The sequence below is a fragment of the Pinus tabuliformis genome, chromosome 6 (genome assembly GCF_031772625.1).
Source record: "Pinus tabuliformis cultivar Carrire ecotype Pingquan chromosome 6, CPIR1, whole genome shotgun sequence".
Taxonomy (NCBI): domain Eukaryota; kingdom Viridiplantae; phylum Streptophyta; class Pinopsida; order Pinales; family Pinaceae; genus Pinus; species Pinus tabuliformis.
In genome coordinates, this window is record NC_142292.1 from 481,357,173 (window position 1) to 481,375,249 (window position 18,077).

Consider the following 18,077-nt stretch of genomic DNA (forward strand, 5'->3'; position numbering starts at 1 on the left):
TTCAATGTATTTTTCTTATGCTCAACAAGCAATGCAACACCATTAAATATGACTTATTTAACTATAGTTTGTAGTTGGTTTTATTCATTTAACTATAGTTTGTAGTTGGTTTTACTCGTCCACAATATATTCTCTTCAATACTTTGAATGAAACATTTTAATGTATTTTTTTTATGCTTAACAGGCAATGCAACACCATTAAATATGACTTATTTAACTATAGTTTGTAGTTGGTTTTACTCATCTAACCATAGTTTGTAGTTGGTTTTACTCATCCATAATATATTCTCTTCAATACTTTGAATGAAACATTTACGTGTAATTCCCATTTTGCTCAATTTCTATTTATTTGTAAAATAATTACACTGTAACACCATTAAATATTGCCTATGACTAAATAATTTTGTTTTTATAAATGAAAAGTTCCATTATATTTTGTGAATTATTTTGTATATCCAAATATATCATCAACACTTCAAATTTATTATGCATCCTAGTAATAACACCATTGTATGTTGATAAAGCTCTTCCATTATGAACATGGTTCCTTTTTACATGGTTGAGGAAAGTCTTGTTAATTAACTCTAGACTCGCTAGACAAGTTCCATGTATGAAGAATAAAACTTCTTTTGTTTTAATTTGTACATTATAATGTATCCCTACAATTTGCGATAGGACGAGGTGCTAACATATGTATAATTTGAAAGAGATTATAGTTCTTTCTTAATCAATGTAAATCCAAATAGAAATGATGACATTAAAATGAATATCTGAAAATGGATTAGAATGAAACTACATTAGATAAAAATACGGAATTCATAAACTCTTCTAAGATAAATTACACAATGATGATATTTCTATGGAGTGTGACATATGTGAAAATAAAACTAGTTTGTGAGAAGCAAGCCATCATGTGCAATGTTGCACATGTAGGGGAAGAGAAAATTTTGTTCCCACATCTCATTCTCACAAGTAAGAAAACATTTATAATCTAAAGGCTCAAAGGATATATTTTTTTGTATGACATTAGCTAATTGCATTCCATAACTCTTTTTAATGTCGACATGACTACCACCAACAACTAGAAGTCATGTGACATCATATCACCAGATTATAAACATGAGTATCTCTAAATATTTGACTTGGCTTATTGGAATAAATTGGGTATCTAAGAATCACAAGTACATAGTTATGTCTTCAAGTACCTCAATCACATAGATGATGATGATTATCATCATCATCTATTTTTAAGATCACAGCCAAATTTGGTGCTTATTCCTTACAAATTATGAAGTAATGAATCATGCAAGTAGTTTGAGTGATGAATGATGATCAATATAATTAAATGTTTCAAGATTTATATTTGGGAATGTTTGTATCTAATTTTTTTTTTTAATGTTACCATATTTTCTTAATTGGTGTGACAATAGATGACCGTTACTGTAAGAATTATTTATTCACATCTAGATTTTTGTGGACTTTCATGTTGTCATATTATTTTTGCATAAAATAGATACTCATAGCTAGCTCACTTCACCAATATGGATGATTTGTGGAATTGAAATCTTATCTCAGTTCAATATATAATGTTAAGTTCTTTGTCTTTAATATTGATGTTAATGTCTCTATTATTAATGCAAGTTACACACAAACAACCTATATATAATGTTAAGTTCTTTGTCTTTAATATTGATGTTAATGTATCTATTATTAATGCAAGTTACACACAAACAACCTATGACAGTGCAATATCAACCAAAACTTTTAGTTCAAATCCCTTTGGTTTTAATCACTAAGCAAAAATACACCAAATAAATCCTTTAGATGGATTATTATTCAAATATGCTGTAATATATCTTTTGTACACTCCACTCAATACTCATGATTCTAATTCTCATTAATCAATTGAAGGAGCAACTATGGCTATTATTTAATTAGTCAACAAGATTATAGTGTGCCTTCTAATAAATTATTAATTCTTGCCATAATATTTTATAATATTAATTGATTATCTTTTGTGTGGAAATGTTTGTGTTAATACTCATGATCCTCATTAATCAAATGAAGGAGCAACTATGACTATTATTTAATTAGTCAACAAGATTACAGTGTGCCCTCTAATCAATAATAATTCTTGCCATAATTATTTTATGATATTAATTGATTATATTTTGTATGGCAATGTTTGTGTTAATGCCCAAATTGATTTCCTCTTACCTTTATTCTAGATTATGTAATTGACACCATTCCATAACCCATACATTCTTAGCACTTTATTCCATAGTTTCCTAATGAGGAAACAAGTTAATGTACAATGTTTCTCAACCATTCAAAACTATGATCCATGCACAAAGTTAAATTTAGCTTCCATTTATCTTTAATAGTACAACAAAAAGGAGATATAAGACTTTATAATTAATAATGGGAGAGCCACTCCAACATATTAGATAGAAAAATAGCACCAAATACAATATAAAACTCCAATGCTTCCATATAAAACAAGGGCAACTGCGTAGCAGCAATGCCTATTGATAAGAGACTATTTTGATAAGAGACTACTTTATAAAAGCAATACTAAGTACATATGAAAAGAAAACACCAACTTGCTTGCAACATATCTTTCAAATCTAACTCTTAGCACTTTGCCTAGCTAAGTTCGTGGCACTGGTTCGGTTCTCATTAGAGATTAGAATATAAGAGACTACTTTGATAAGAGACTACTTTATAAAAGAAACTACTTTATAAAAGAAATACTAAGGACATATGAAAAGACAACACCGACTTGCTTGCAGTACATCTTTCAAATCTAAATCTTAGCGCTTTGCCTAGCTAAGTTCGTGGCACTGGGTCTCTATCTACATCTGGTAGATCTGGAAGGCATAGTTCTCCTTAGAGATTAGAATATAAGAGACTACATTGATTAGAGACTACTTTATAAAAGAAACTACTTTATAAAAGCAATACTAAGTACATATGAAAAGACAACGCCGACTTGCTTGCAACACATCTTTCAAATCTAAATCTTAGCGCTTTGCCTAGCTAAGTTCGTGGCACTGGGTCTTTATCTGCATCTAGTACATCTGGAAGGCATAGTTCTCCTTAGAGATTAGAATATAAGAGACTACTTTGATTAGAGACTACTTTATAAAAGAAACTACTTTATAAAAGCAATACTAAGTACATAGGAAAAGACAACACCAACTTGCTTGCAGCACATCTTTCAAATCTAAATCTTAGCGCTTTTCCTAGCTAAGTTCGTGGCACTTGGTCTTTATTTGCATCTGGTAGATCGGGAAGGCATAGTTCTCATTAGAGATTAGAATACAGGGTCTTTATTTGTATCTAGTAGATCTGGAAGGCATAGTTCTCATTAGAGATTAGAATTAAGGTGCATTGCATGTAGAGGTTGTGTAATCTTTAGGAGTGCACATAAATCGAAATTATCCAGTGCATCAATGAGATATATTCTCATGAATGATGAGATATATTCTCCTCTTGTGGAGTAGGGGACAATTCCCCATTATTGAAACTTATGCATAAGGGTGCATTAGCAATTTCCAAAAAATGTTACCATTTCCAAAAAACAATATAGGTAGCTCGTGAAACTTATGCATAAGGGTGCATTAGCAATTTCCAAAAAATGGTACCATTGCCAAAAGACAATATAGGTAGCTCGTGAAGTGACACATTGCAATATGGGATGTGGTCATTTTTGTGAGCTTTCTTGCTTTAGTAACCCGCAGATGTGGTATTTTTTGTGAGGTTGTTTGCTTTAGTAACCCGCAGAGATACCTCGAAACACTGCGCTTGATTGATGGCCATCTACTTTTGTTGTGTGTTGTTACTTAAATCTTTCACAAAAGGGCACTGCGTTTGCTATAGGTTTTTAAGGAATTCTACCAGAGATTTTGTAATTTCATTAAATTTCACTGTTATTTATTAGGATAATTATGTGTCTCTCCATATTAGATAATTACGATAATTACACAGGATAGAATCACAACCTGTAATCTAATTCCATAACCATGAGGGATAAAGTCTCCCTTGGAGATGGAGAATGATAAACGAGATGGAGAATGATAAACAGGCTTATGCCTAGGTCAATGCTTTCAATGACACCCACATTAACCTCACAGAAGGACACGTTAAGCCAATTTCTTCCTTTCGTTACTGTAGTCGCATTTCTTTTTTTGTTAATGTATTGTAGTAGCGTATGCATATACATATCATATAAAACAATCGAGGACAAATTTAAATATCTGCAATCAATGTAATTCCCATGTATGAGATTTAGATATATATCATTTCCATTTGCTTCATTTAAAAGTAATTGTCCATAATTGAAATGTTATCCCATTTACTTACTGCAAGAACAACACAACCGACTCAACAATGTATTGCAATCTAGGAAATACAAAAAAAACCCTATTGTTGAAAAACCATAGTATACCTTAAAAACCATAGTATACCTTAGTGGAAAGTTGAAACCATTAACCGTTTGTGTATACATATGTATTTCAAACACAAATATTAAGGGATTTGTGCCCCTTGTCTGTCGAAACGACACATTAACAAGTGTAGAACTGTAGGATCTATAATTGCGATTCAGATTGGTCTGATTGTTCTAAGCTGAGTAGTACCATGTTTCTGTAATTTTGTAGCGAGATCAACCGCAGCAATGGGCATGTGCTCGGATCTGTCTGCAAGTGGAAGCAAATGTTATAACAATATCTCTTGGATACAAAATTCTGATCCGTTGAGACCCGTGCTAATGGATAATTTTGAAACATCCATAGTTTTATCCTGCACTCACTACAATGCAAGCTCGTGATAGGAGGAAATTCAATTATAATTTTTGAACTTGTGCTAATTTAATTGATGGTGCTAATAAGTTTGTGTTTTGAAACAAAGTTTATGATTTTTGAACCCGCTTGGATGAATCATAAACTCAGCGGCCTCTTGCATATGTAAAGGCATTGTAGAGGTGTTGCTGGATTTTTTCTTTGGTAAAAAAGAAACACTCATAACTCCACAAATGCCTTCCCAAGTCCTTCTAGGGAATGAGAAAAATGCAATGAAAGAAAAATATGAAAGTCATTGCCGAATTCTTCGTCTGAGCAAAAATCAGTCACTCATCACTCCACAAATGCCTTTGCAAGCGCCTCGAGATAATGAGAAAAATGCAACCTTGCAAGTGCCTCGAGATAATGAGAAAAATGCAACCAGTGATGGAAGAGGATTAAGAAGCCGTAGATAGTTATGTAGTAGAGAGCTGGTGGCGGCAACCTGCAATGACAGGTGTAATCACGATTTCAAACCTTTTGAACACATTTTTATGCAACATTACAGTAGCCTTAAAAATTTTGAGTCACTTTGATCACTTTGGATAAAATAATTTAAGGGAACCAACACTTACATTTTTTTTAAAAACTTGCGATAAAAAGACTTGCCAACCTTCTTTAAAAACGAACTTTGTATAAAATAACTTTGGCTATAAAATAACTTTGACACTACTATTATCGTGGCAGGTGAAGTCTGCAATAAGAGGACAATTTCAAAAGTTTGTTTAAAAATTTCGGAAAGAGAATTTTCCAATCCAAACTGTGGTTACAAGTAAATTTAAGCTAATTTTTTTAGTCAAGAAATGAGTTAATAGTTGGTCAACGCTCAAGCGATTGTTATAGTCCTTGCTCTGCCATAGGCATGGACTAATAATACACTTCCTTGTGAATATCATTTGGCGTTAACTCCAATACTCTCTCCAAACTTAAACTTTACTAAATAAGGAATGTTTTAGTTCCTTCATAAGTAAGATTGTCTTATTACCATTTAACATTGATTGGAGTAGTGTTATAAACCCTAAATTATGTATTACCATCATCTGAAATATGACTTTAGATTTTATTGCTTATTTTTGTAAGTTCAAAGGTTACACATGATTATGTAGGAGAGCATGAGAGATATACACCACCATTACTTCTTAATTTATGGTTGATAAAATATATTATTTAACATAAGTTTAATAATTTAAGCAATTATTCACAAAAAAATGTCAAGATTAATACATTAGTGTATTATGTGGTTAAAACCCTCAAAAAGTGAAATAAGTCCACAACCCCGACAAACATGGCCTCTTGAGGAAATATATTAATGCAAAAGGGAAAAAAAATACTTATGAGTTTCTCATAGTCAATCATCAATGATCAGGTGTTAAGCAATGGATCAATATGAACTATTAGAATGCTTTACGTTTAAAACATATAATGACCAATGGATTAGATAATGTTATGAACCTTGCTCTTTAGAAATGATAAAAAATCAATAATTACAATCATCTTCGAGGGGGGAAACTACTTTTACAATGAATACAATTACAATACAAATTTTTATGATTCAAATACTAGGTCTCCTTAGTATATATATAGGAGATAAAGGGTACAATTATAATAAAATGGGACCATGAGAGGTTCTAGCGTACATAGAAATATAAAAACAGAAATGTAATCACTAAATATATAGGGCTTAATAAGGGGATTTAGGGTTAACATGGGGATTATAGGGTTTAACATGCCCCTCCCCTTCAAAGAAGTGTTGTCCTCAACACTTAACTATCTGTGAGTATTTTTACATGAACAACTCATCTTACCATGTCACTTCTTCCACTGGTAGGCCCCTTCCATTTGATGAGGTACTTAGTAATTGGTCGATTTCTCAACTACTTGGTCCTTGCTTCAAAGATTGTTTTTGGTTCTAGAATTATTTTTCCTTCTTCCTTATTATCTAGTAGAATAGTTTTGAATGGGATCTTTCTACCAATTACCTTCTTTAAGAAAGAAACATGCAAGACTAGATGTACATGTGAAGATGGAGGCAACTCAAATTTGTAAGCCGTGTTTTCAATCCTCTACAACACCTTATAGGGTTCATAATACTTTGGTGCTAATTTATTAACCATGTTTTGTTACTTGAGGGACATTTTTTTACATGGTTGTACTCTCACAAATACTAAATCCCCCACTTCAAATTCCCTTTCACTACAATGTTGATCTATTTGTTCATCCTATTTTGTGTCATAACCAAGTTGTCCTTTATTGGTGTGTATGTGGTATTCTATTTATTGATCCTTTATAGTCACTTTCAAGGGTGATGTGATGGATGGAGGATGATATCCATAAAGTGCCATAAATGGTGACATTTTTTATGAGGTATGGAAGGATATGTTACATCACCATTTTGCCAAGGGAAGCCATTTGACCCATTGTGTTTGTTTATTAGATGCAAAGAAATGTAGATATACTTCTAAAATTTTGTTCATAATATTAGTTTTCCCTCTAAATTGAGGATGGTAATATGAGCTATGAGCCAATTGAGTACCCAACCAAGAAAATAATTCAGTCCAAAATGTCCAATGAAAATTGGATCTTTGTCATAATAATCTTTGATATTCCATGTAACTTTTGGATTGTTTCCACGAATGCTTATGTCGTAGTACTTGCTCTAAAAGGATGAGAAATAGAGAAAAAAAATGGGAATACTTTGTCATTTGATCTACCACTACCATAATGATACTCTTTCCTTTAGGTTTGGGTAAACATGGATAATGGTTGAAGGATCCCTGGGGTCTTGATTGACTCTCCCTTATTTTGTTGGCATGCCACACTTTCCAACACAAACGTTTTCACATCTTCTTTAATACCTTCCCAAAAAAATATCTATTGATCTATGGTATGTCTTCAAGAACCCTGAATGTCCTCCTACAAGAGAAGTGTGTACTTTTTAAAGGACCTTTAATTTGAGTTGATAATTCTAACATGAGTGTAAGAAATTTTGTTTCCATAACAAATCATCTTTCCACATAAAAAAAGTTATTGCATTGGGGTTCTCCAATAGTTGTTGAATGGTCTTGCATATCTTCTCATCGTGCTCTCATTATATCATTGCTTCTTCCACGCAATCAGATTTTGGAATGGAAATAGCGCATAATAAACAATTTGTGTCTTCTTCTTTCCTCGAGAGTGCATCTACCATAATATTTTGTTTCCATTTTTGGAGATAATTTCAACGTCATAATCCAACATTTTTGTGACCCATTTTTGTTTCTCTTTTAAATATAGTATTTTCTCCAAGAAGTACATCAAACTATCACAATCTATTTTTACTTTGAAGTGTCTTCCTATTAGGTATGGACACCATTTCTTAATCGCATGTCATATGGCCAAAAATTATTTTTCATAGATGGGTACAAGTAAGTTTTTTCCTTTAAGTTTGCTACTTTCAAAGGTAAGAGTCTTCCTTATTGCATCAGAATTACACCAATGTCATGGCCTAAGCCATCACACTCCACAATGAAGGTTTTTGTGAAGTCAAGTGTTTCCAAGAGAGGAGTTTTACACATAGCATCTTTAAGTTCTTTAAAATATTTGATTGCTTGTTTAGTCCAAGAAAATTCTTCCTTCTTCAATAATTTTTTAGATGTTCTTTAATTTGACAATAAATTTTTTAAAACATCCTATCAATCCTAATAATACTCTTATTTTCTTCAAGGTATCTAGAATTGGACATTCCCTCATAAATTTTGTTTTGTTAGGATCCACCTTAACACCTTCAAGCGATACAATATGACTTAAATATTCCACTCCTTGAGGCCCAAAGGCACACTTGGGAGGTTTTTCATATAGTTGTTAGTGTTAAGACCTTGCAAACATGTTGTACATGCTCTTCCCAGGATTTCTTATAGATTACTATGTCATCAAAAAATACTAACACAAATTTTCTAAGGAAGTGTTAGCGCTGCTATACAAAAGGATAAAAATGGATCCAAAAACACTCCCAAAGTCTGCAAATTTGCTTAAAATCATGCCAAGGGATCCATGCATGCTGTTGAAATCTCCAATTTTGGTCAAAGGTCATCCACCGATCGAAATAGTTGTAAGAGGAGAGCCCTTGGAGGGTCGAAAATGCACTATCGGGAGGCGGAAACACTACAAAACCATGAAAAAACCCTCAGGCGCAGGCTTAAATGATGTTGGCACAGCAGCTGTTAGATCTAGCCGGTCAACGGTCCAGATCTAATTGGCAGATCGCAATCGTACATTTACCCCGCTGCCTCCTATTGCCCTTGTTTTCCGCCGCTGCGATATTGCGATGTGATCCGATCGCTATCGCAAATCGCACCCATGTGTGTTAAGGCTTTGCCCTTTCTCTTCCGCCGATGCAATATTAGGTGCCGGACCCGATATGACTTACCATTCCTTTGTATAAAGTCTCCTGTCCGCTTTTCCGCCTCCGATAGCATATTTGCCTATACTCAGTCTTCCTACCTTTATGCTCCCGCCGAGTCATATCCGTCGTCCATCTGCGTGATCCAACGGCTAATGTCTTTTCCCCGTTCTTGCTCATGCCTCTACCATATTGTTTGCGTCCATAGCTGGTCCTGTACATCCCAAGGAAGAAGGTGGCCAGTATTCAACACTCTGCACAATTTATCTTCAACCACCACATTTAACAAGCAGGATGGCCGAAAAGGAAAAGGACATGCCTCAAGCCGGTCACAGCATTTATCAATTATGGAGATTGTTTCATATTACACTCTACTGGCTCAAGAAGGATAGCAGAACATCCGAGAAGGTCAAATTCATTAGCAGACACAGTCAGATTGCAGCAGAGACCCATATCAGATAATTAAAGCGGTTGGTGGTCCATTATGACTCCTCCACGCATAGCCTAGCAGAGTTTTTTTTGTAAATTGATTATATATATACTCAGAAAAACGATGTAATCAGTTTGATGAATGTGAGATGAGTGTTATTTTGTTGTAAGGTTCAACTTCTGGAGACTGTAACTACTGTGATACCTGCAGCGTCTGGTCTTCATTTTCAGCTAATGCAAGCTTCTTTGGTTGTTAATTGCTCACTTTCCACTTCTTCTTATTTATTCCAGGTTGTGCCTGTGATGCATTTATTCATGTGCAGTTAATGTTTAGCATTAGAGGGGTTTTCATCCCACCTATGTGTTAGAATCTAGCTAGTATCATTGAATTTGTATGCAGGTTTCTGTTGTTTTAATGCCAGAGAGTTGTCATTCTGTCTGTGCATTAGGAAATAGATTTACAGACCTTTTAACTGATTGCAGCCGGCCATCACAGGGTCCTGTGCATCTGTTGGTGTGGTCAGTCTTCTCCATTATCACATTTTCTTTAAACTATGAGTAATTGGTGGTTAAAATCCTTGTAGTCTGGGGGTGTTCACCCATGTCTGGGGTCAACCATAGTAGGAGTGGTTATCTAGCTTGAATATACAACATTTCTTTCATTCATCCATCATTTTATCCAACATTTTGTTGAATTTATGATGTTCCCGAGCATCACTGATATACAACCTAGGTGAGTTTCTTGGGGTGATAACATTAATTGGCGTCGTTGTCAAGGAAAGGAGAATCAAAGCCCAGCTTCCCTGGGAGAACGACATAGCTTCAAGCTTTGATGACAGACAAGGTTTGAACACAGTATTTTGGTTGTAATCATCTGTCTAGCGACTCCTCTGGTGAAGACCATCCTTTGGCGACTCCACATTGAAGTTCTGGCTCAGTTTATGAGACACACTCGATGAAATCCTCAGAAATCTCCTGCTGAACCAGTACCTAAACCTGAGAAGACTGTTAAATTGAAGAAAGCTTCACAGAAAGGGGCATCAGGATCAGGTAAGCCTAAGAAATCTAATTCATCTCTGAAAGATAAAATTGTAGCTGAAGATTTACAGTTTGAAGATTTGCAAGTCAACACTATTAATAAGGGGAAACTTTCAGATATTATTTCAGCCCCTTGTTCAGTTTGTTCCCCTTGGAATCTCAGTCCAAAGAAAGCTTCCTATTCAATCCAGAACATCCTTTATTCATTGCCATCCATCGCATTACTTCCTACTCCTTCATCTGTTAGTATTCTTCCAAATATTCCAAATATGGCAGGACAGTAAGCACCTACTAGAATAGAGAGAATTGTCGTTGCTGGATATGGGCCTTTAGTCTTACCTGTCCCTCTAAATCCTATGCCTATGGGATAATATCATAAATATATGCCTAAATTCACTGGTACAGAGGGAGTAACAGCAGAAGAACACCTAGAAGCCTTTTACAGTTATGTTGATAATTTGGATATAAGTGAAAATGATGTGTGGATGAGAGTTTTTGTCCAGAGCCTTGATGGAGAGGCTAGGAAGTGGTTTAGAGAATTACCCCAACGATCGATTACAGATATAGAAGCATTAGATGATGCATTTTTGAAGCAATGGGGAGATAAAAAAGACTTGTTGTATTATCATACGGAGTTTGGTAATCTGAAGAGGGAAAATGGGGAATCTTTGCCTGATTTTAATAAAAGGTTCAATTGAATGTATAGTAAGATTCCAGTTGAGGTAAAGCCTACCCCTACCTCTACCAAACTCACTTATGCCAATGCTTTTGACTCTGATTTCTGTCTGTTATTAAGAGAAAGGAGATGTGCTACCTTGGCAAATATGCAAGATGTAGCATTAGAAGTAGAATCTAATATCATGGCAGCAGAAAAACTAAAGTGTTAAGCTGACAGAAGAAGATAGAGAAATCAGGCATCTACTTATTTTGCATCATCTTCAAAGCCTAAATTAGATAAAATGACTAAGATGATTGAGTCATTGGCAGCTGAAATTTCTAAGCTAAAGGTTGAGCAGAATTCTGGAAAAACAAGGCAGCAAAACACATTTGCTCCAAGAAATCAGAATCCATTCAGAAGAGCAAATGAGCAGCTACAAATAATGCAGAGGGTTGAAGAAACTAAGGAAGATCACAAAGTAAAAGCACCCTTCCAGAATGTTTTCATGGAGGAAGAATAGTTTGAAGAAGATGAGGATGAAATTCACTGCATGGAAGATAAAGGCAGCGCTGCATTTTTTACATTGGCCGAATATGAAGAATCATTGCTGCAAGAACAAAATAGTTAGGAATGGGACAGAGGAGTTGTGCTACAAATTGGTGATCAGCAGAGATATAACCTCAGGTCGAATGTAAAGAATGCCAAAGAAAACCCTGCACAAAGATCTGTTGTTCAAACAGAACCACTAAATATCAGGCAAAGAAGACCAGCATCTGATCCTGTCATCCTCAAAGCTTCAGTTCAAGAGGTAAAAAGTTCTGATAAATCACCTTCTCCTTTTAGCTTTGAGTCGGAGGTCAAAAAATTGAAAATATATGTGCCTTTGGTTGAGTTGATGAAGAGTGAACTATTTAGGAGGCCTATTCTTGAGGCTCTTAAGCCGGAAACCAAACAAACCTCCACTGACTCTGTTAATTTGCAAGATGACAAGCCTGTCATTGTGCTCAGCCCCATGATTGAGCCTGCTGGTAATAATTCTCCATCTTTCTAAGTCTCATTGACTATCCATGATAAAATCCTCCATAATTTCCTGCTAGACACAGGGGCCAGCCACAATCTAATGCCAAAAGCTGTCATGGAAGAGTTGGGTCTTGATATCACTAGACCTTATCATGATCTGTTCTCTTTTGATTCAAGGAAGGTGAAATGTCTTGGATTGATTAAAGATCTGGCTATTATCTTAACTCAGCTGCCTATGAAGAGCATAATGATGGATATTGTGGTAGCAGATGTGCCTCCCAAGTTTGGCATGCTGTTGTCCAGAGGGTGGATTAAGAGACTAGGTGGGACACTCCAGAATGATCTATCTTATCCAACTGTCCTAGTTTTTGGAGGTGAAAGCAGGAGATTGTACAGAGAAGCACAACTGGAATATATTATCAGTGATGAAAGGAATCCTACAAATCATCCTATATATGCAGTGGACACTGATTTTGGAGCATGCATTCTCCAAATTGAAGAGTCTCAGAAGGCCGTAATGCTGCTCAGGAAACCAATTGTTCAGGCCAAGAAACAGCAAGAAGGTCAGGTTTGGGAGATGTTCTTTGATGGAGCATGTTCCAGGGAGACTGCAGGATCAAGGGTGGTGCTAGTATCTCCACAACAAGAAATCATTTAGCTGTCTTTTAAGCTGGTTTTTCAAGTGACCAACAATATAGCAAAGTATGAGGCTTTGTTGTTGGGCCTTAATACAACAAAAGATAGAGGAATCAAGAGCATAAAGGTGTTTGGAGATGCTGATTTGATAATTCATCAAGTTAATAAAACCTTTCAGGCAAAGCACCCAAGGCTGAAAGCGTACAGAGATGAGGTATTGAGAATCAAAGACTCTTTTGATTCTTTCTGTATTTCATATATTCCTAAAGCCCAAAATTAGCTTGTTGATTCCCTTGTTGTATCTGCTAGTCTGTTTATCCCTCCAATGCCTCCCAGACTAATTTATGAAGTGGAAATGAAGTATAGATTGTCCTTGCCTGACAATGTCCTACATTGGAAAGTTTTTGAAGATGATAATGAGTTGAATAGGTTCCTTCTGGTCATTGATGAATTTTATGAGATGCAAATTGACCAAGAAAATGATGCCTTGTTAGAAAATCACCAGTCCCAGCTTAGAAATAAAATTGGTAAAAACAGCATAGTCCAGCTTCCTAGTAACCATATTCCTAAAGGTCTAATTCCTCTTGAAAGACTATTTGACCAGAATGATGTGCCTTACAAGACTGCCCAAAAAGAAGATCAATCAGCAGTCTGTAAGTATAATATAGGAATTACAGGTCAGCCTAAATATGTAAATCTGTCCACTCATTTATCAGCTGACCAAAGTGCTAAATACTGCAATTTAATGAGGCTGATGTGTTTGCCTGGGAGTATAGTGATATGAAAACTTATGATAGGAATATAATTCAACACAAAATCCCTCTGGAAAAAGACACTATTCCTATCAAGCAGAAGCTGAGGCCAATAAATCCCATGCTTCTTCCATTGATTGAAAAAGAAATTAAAAAATTGTTGGCTACTAAAATCATTGTTCCTCTCAGGTATTCAAAATGGGTAGCCAATTTGGTAGTGGTGAGGAAGAAGAGTGGTGAAATCAGACTGTGTGTTGATTTCAGAAATTTGAACAAATGTTCCAAGAAAGATAACTATCCACTACCTAAGATGGAGCATTTGTTGCAGAAGGTCTCAGGAGCAAAAGTGATGTCATTTTTAGATGGATTTTCAGGCTTCAATCAGATTGTTGTGCGCCCAGATGACCAAGAAAAGACTGCATTTACCACTCCATGGGGCACATTTATGTATGCTAAAATGCCATTTGGATTGATGAATGCTGGAGCCACTTTTAAGAGAGCTATGGATGTAGCATTTGTGGGAGAGAAGGACAAATTTGTGCTGATCTACCTTGATGATATAACTATCTATTCCAACAGCCATCAAAGTCATCTACAACATTTGAAAAAGGTGTTCCTGAAGTGCAGAAGGTTTGGAATCTCAGTCAATCCCAAAAAATCGCAATTTGCTTTACATGAAGGCAAGCTGTTAGGACATCTTGTGTCTGCTACAGGTGTTCAGGTTGACCCAAAAAAAGTCAAAGCAATTCAGGCTTTGACTGTCCCCAAATCAAAGAAAGATATACAGTCTTTTCTGGGCAAAATTAATTTTGTCAGGAGGTTTATTCCGAATTTTGCAGATCTGGTAAAGCACGTAACCTCCATGTTGAAGAAAGGAGCAGAGGTAAGATGGACCAAAACAGCAAGAAAATCATTTGATTCCATCAAGAAGGCTATAATGGAAGCTCCCACATTAATAAGTTCTGATTACAGCAAGGAGTTTCATTTGTTTTCATTTGCCTCTGAGGATACCATTGCAGCTGTTTTGTTGCAGCAAGACGAAGAAGGTTCAGAACATCCGGTGGCATTTTTCAGCAAGAATTTAAGGGATGTTGAACTGAGGTATGATATTATAGAAAAATAGGCATATGCTCTTATTAAATCCCTAAAGGCTTTCAAAGTATATATCTTGCACTCAAAAATAATTGCATATGTTCCCTCTGCTGCAATAAAAGATGTCTTAACTCAACCTGATGCTGATGGAAGAAGGGTGAAGTGGATTGCTAAAATGATTGAATTTAAAATAGATCTAAAGCCCACAAAGCTGGTCAGAGAGCAGGGTCTTGCCAAGCTATTAGCTGAAGAAAATTGCAGGTCGTTGGACATTGCTCTCCTATGCATGATGGCAGAAAATGGTCAGGCAGAAAAAGAGGAAAATGTGGCTGAAATAGTGAAGGAACAGTCAGTGGCCGAGAATCTAGCTTCATGTAATTGGTATGCTGCAATAATTAAATTCTTGCCGAAGCTAGAAATCCCTTCAGAATTTACTCAAAGCCAGGCTAGAACTTTAAAACTCAGGGCAGCAAAATCTTGCACAAATAATAATCTGCTCTACTGGAGGGACCCATCTGGAATATTTATGAGGTGTTTGGACAAAGAACAGTTAGCAGAAGTAATGCAGCAATTTCATTCCAGCATGTGTGGAGGGCACCATTATTGGAAGACTACAGCCCAAAAAATTCTCAGAGCTGGGTACTATTGGCCCACGTTATTTTGTGATGTGTTTGTGTTTGTTAAATCTTGTGACAGGTGCCAGAGATTTGAAGGAAAACAGCGGTTGAAATCACTTCCCCTAAAACCAATTCAAGCAAAAGGACCTTTTCAGCAGTGGGGTTTGGATTTCATTGGAGAAATCAATCCGCATTCTAGTGGTCAGCACAGGTGGATATTAGTTGCCACTGACTATTTCACAAAATGGATTGAAGTAGTGCCTACAAGGAAGGCTGACCATAATGTGGTCATAAAGTTTTTATAAAAAATATTTTTAGAAGATTTGGTTGTCCACATAAGCTAATAACAGATAATGCAGTAGCCTTCAGGGCAAAAGAGTTGGTGGAAATGTGTGATTCAATGGGCATTAAACTAGTTCATTCCACCTCATATTACCCTCAAGGCAATGGTCTAGCAGAATCTTCCAACAAGAGTCTAATAAGGATAATTAAGAAGCTATAGGAGGATAACAAGAAGAATTGGGATTCCAAGATCAATAACGCACTTTGGGCTGACAGAGTGACCATCAAAAGATCTACAGGGAATTCTCCATTCAAGCTGGTGTATGGCACAAAGGCAGTATTTCCGATTCAAGTTACCCTCCCTGTGGCAAAATTCTTTCAAGAAGAGCAGGATGAGAAAGAAGACATGGCAAGAAGGATCACTGATTTGACATAGTTACATCATATTAGAAAACAACTGGTTGAAAAGGCTACAGCACATCAGAAAAAGATCAAGGATGTTTTTGACAGGAAGACAAAAGCAAATAATTTTCAGGTTGGAGACTTGGTTCTGAAATGGGATGCGCTGAAGCAAAAGAAAGGCAATCATGGAAAGTTTGATGCTTTCTAGACAGGTCCTTTTATTATTTCACAGATTCAAGGGAACAACACCTTTATACTGAAAAGTATGAGGGGAGAAGCAGTTTTTGACGGCCCAGTTAATGGGTGTTTTCTCAAAATTTATGTGGTTTGAGGTATTTTGGCCTTGAAAAATTGTAAATATTTTGTTTTATCAGTTGTAGTGTAGGATCATTTAGACTCCATGCCCAATGGAACATTAGGAATTTTGCTAATTTTTTTTTTGTCAGGAAGGCATTGATCTACAGGTTCTTGAGACCTCACAGGGAGGTTCTCATCCCCAGAAGGAGCCAGTGTTAGCGCTGCTATACAAAAGGATAAAAATGGATCCAAAAACACTCCCAAAGTCTGTAAATTTGCTTAAAATCATGCCAAGGGATCCATGCATGCTGTTGAAATCTCCAATTTTGGTCAAAGGTCATCCACCGATCGAAATAGTTGTAAGAGGAGAGCCCTCGGAGGGTCGACAATGCACTATCGGGAGGCAGAAACACTACAAAACCATGAAAAACCCCTCAGGCACAGTGTTAAATGATGGTGGCACAACAGTTGTTAGATCTAGCCGGTCAACGGTCCAAATCTAATCGGCGGATCGCAATTGCACATTTACCCCATTGACTCCTATTGCCCTTGTTTTCTGCTGCTGCGATATTGCGATGTGATCCGATCAATATCGTAAATCGCACCCATGTGTGTTAAGGCTCCGCCCTTTGTCTTCCGCCGATGCGATATCGCGATCGCTCCTCCGCCATTCGATCAGTCCCGACGATCCAATGGCCCATGTTTGTTTGCGCCCACTTCCGAAGTACCGATGCGATGTTCATCGGTAATCGCAAGTCGCAGGGTCAGGGCTTGATGTTAATGTAGACCACTCCATTTCCGCCGATGCGATATCAGGTGCCAGACCTGATATGACTTACCATTCCTTTGTATAAAGTCTCATGTCCGCTTTTTTGCCTCTGATTGTATATTTGCCTATACTCAGTCTTCCTGCCTTCGTGCTCCCACCGAGTCATATCCTCCATCCATCTGCACGATCCAACGGCTAATGTCTTTTCCCCATTCTTGCTCATGCCTCTGCCATACTATCCACGTCCATAGCCGGTCCTGTGCATCCCAAGGAAGAAGGTGGCCAGTATTCAGCACTCTGCACAATTAATCTTCAACCACTGCATTTAACAAGAAGGATGGCCAAAAAGGAAAAGGACATGCCTCGAGCCGGTCACAGCATTTATCAGTTATGGAGATTGTTTCATATTACACTCTACCGGCTCAAGAAGGACAGCAGAACATCCGAGAAGGTCAAATTCATTAGCAGACACAGTCAGATTGCAGTAGAGACCCATATCAGATAATTAAAGCAGTTGGTGGTCCATTATGACTCCTCCACGCATAGCCTAGCAGAGTTTTTTTTGTAAACTGATTCTATATATACTCAAAAAAATGATGTAATTAGTTTGATGAGTGTTATTTTGTTGTAAGGTTCAACTTCTGAGACTGTAACTACTGTGATACCTCCAGCATCTGGTCTTCATTTTCAGCTAATGCAAGCTTCTTTTGCTGTTAATTGCTCACTTTCCACTTCTTCTTCTTTATTCCAGGCTATGCCTGTGATGCATTTATTCATGTGCAGTTGATGTTTAGCATTAGAGGGGCTGCCATCCCACCTTTGTGTTAGAATCTAGCTAGTATCATTGAATTTGTATGCAGGTTTCT

General features: G+C 36.4%; 1 protein-coding gene across 1 annotated transcript in view; it reads left to right on the forward strand.

Moving 5' to 3' along the window:
- Positions 1 to 5,035: 5,035 nt before the first annotated feature.
- LOC149259386 (uncharacterized) overlaps positions 5,036 to 18,077 on the forward strand; it is a 50,145-nt gene continuing 37,103 nt past the window's right edge. Inside the window, exon 1 of the mRNA XM_089454057.1 lies at positions 5,036 to 5,249. Within this exon, the coding sequence (XP_089310183.1) occupies positions 5,036 to 5,249 (214 nt within the window). The remainder of the gene's footprint in view (positions 5,250 to 18,077) is intronic.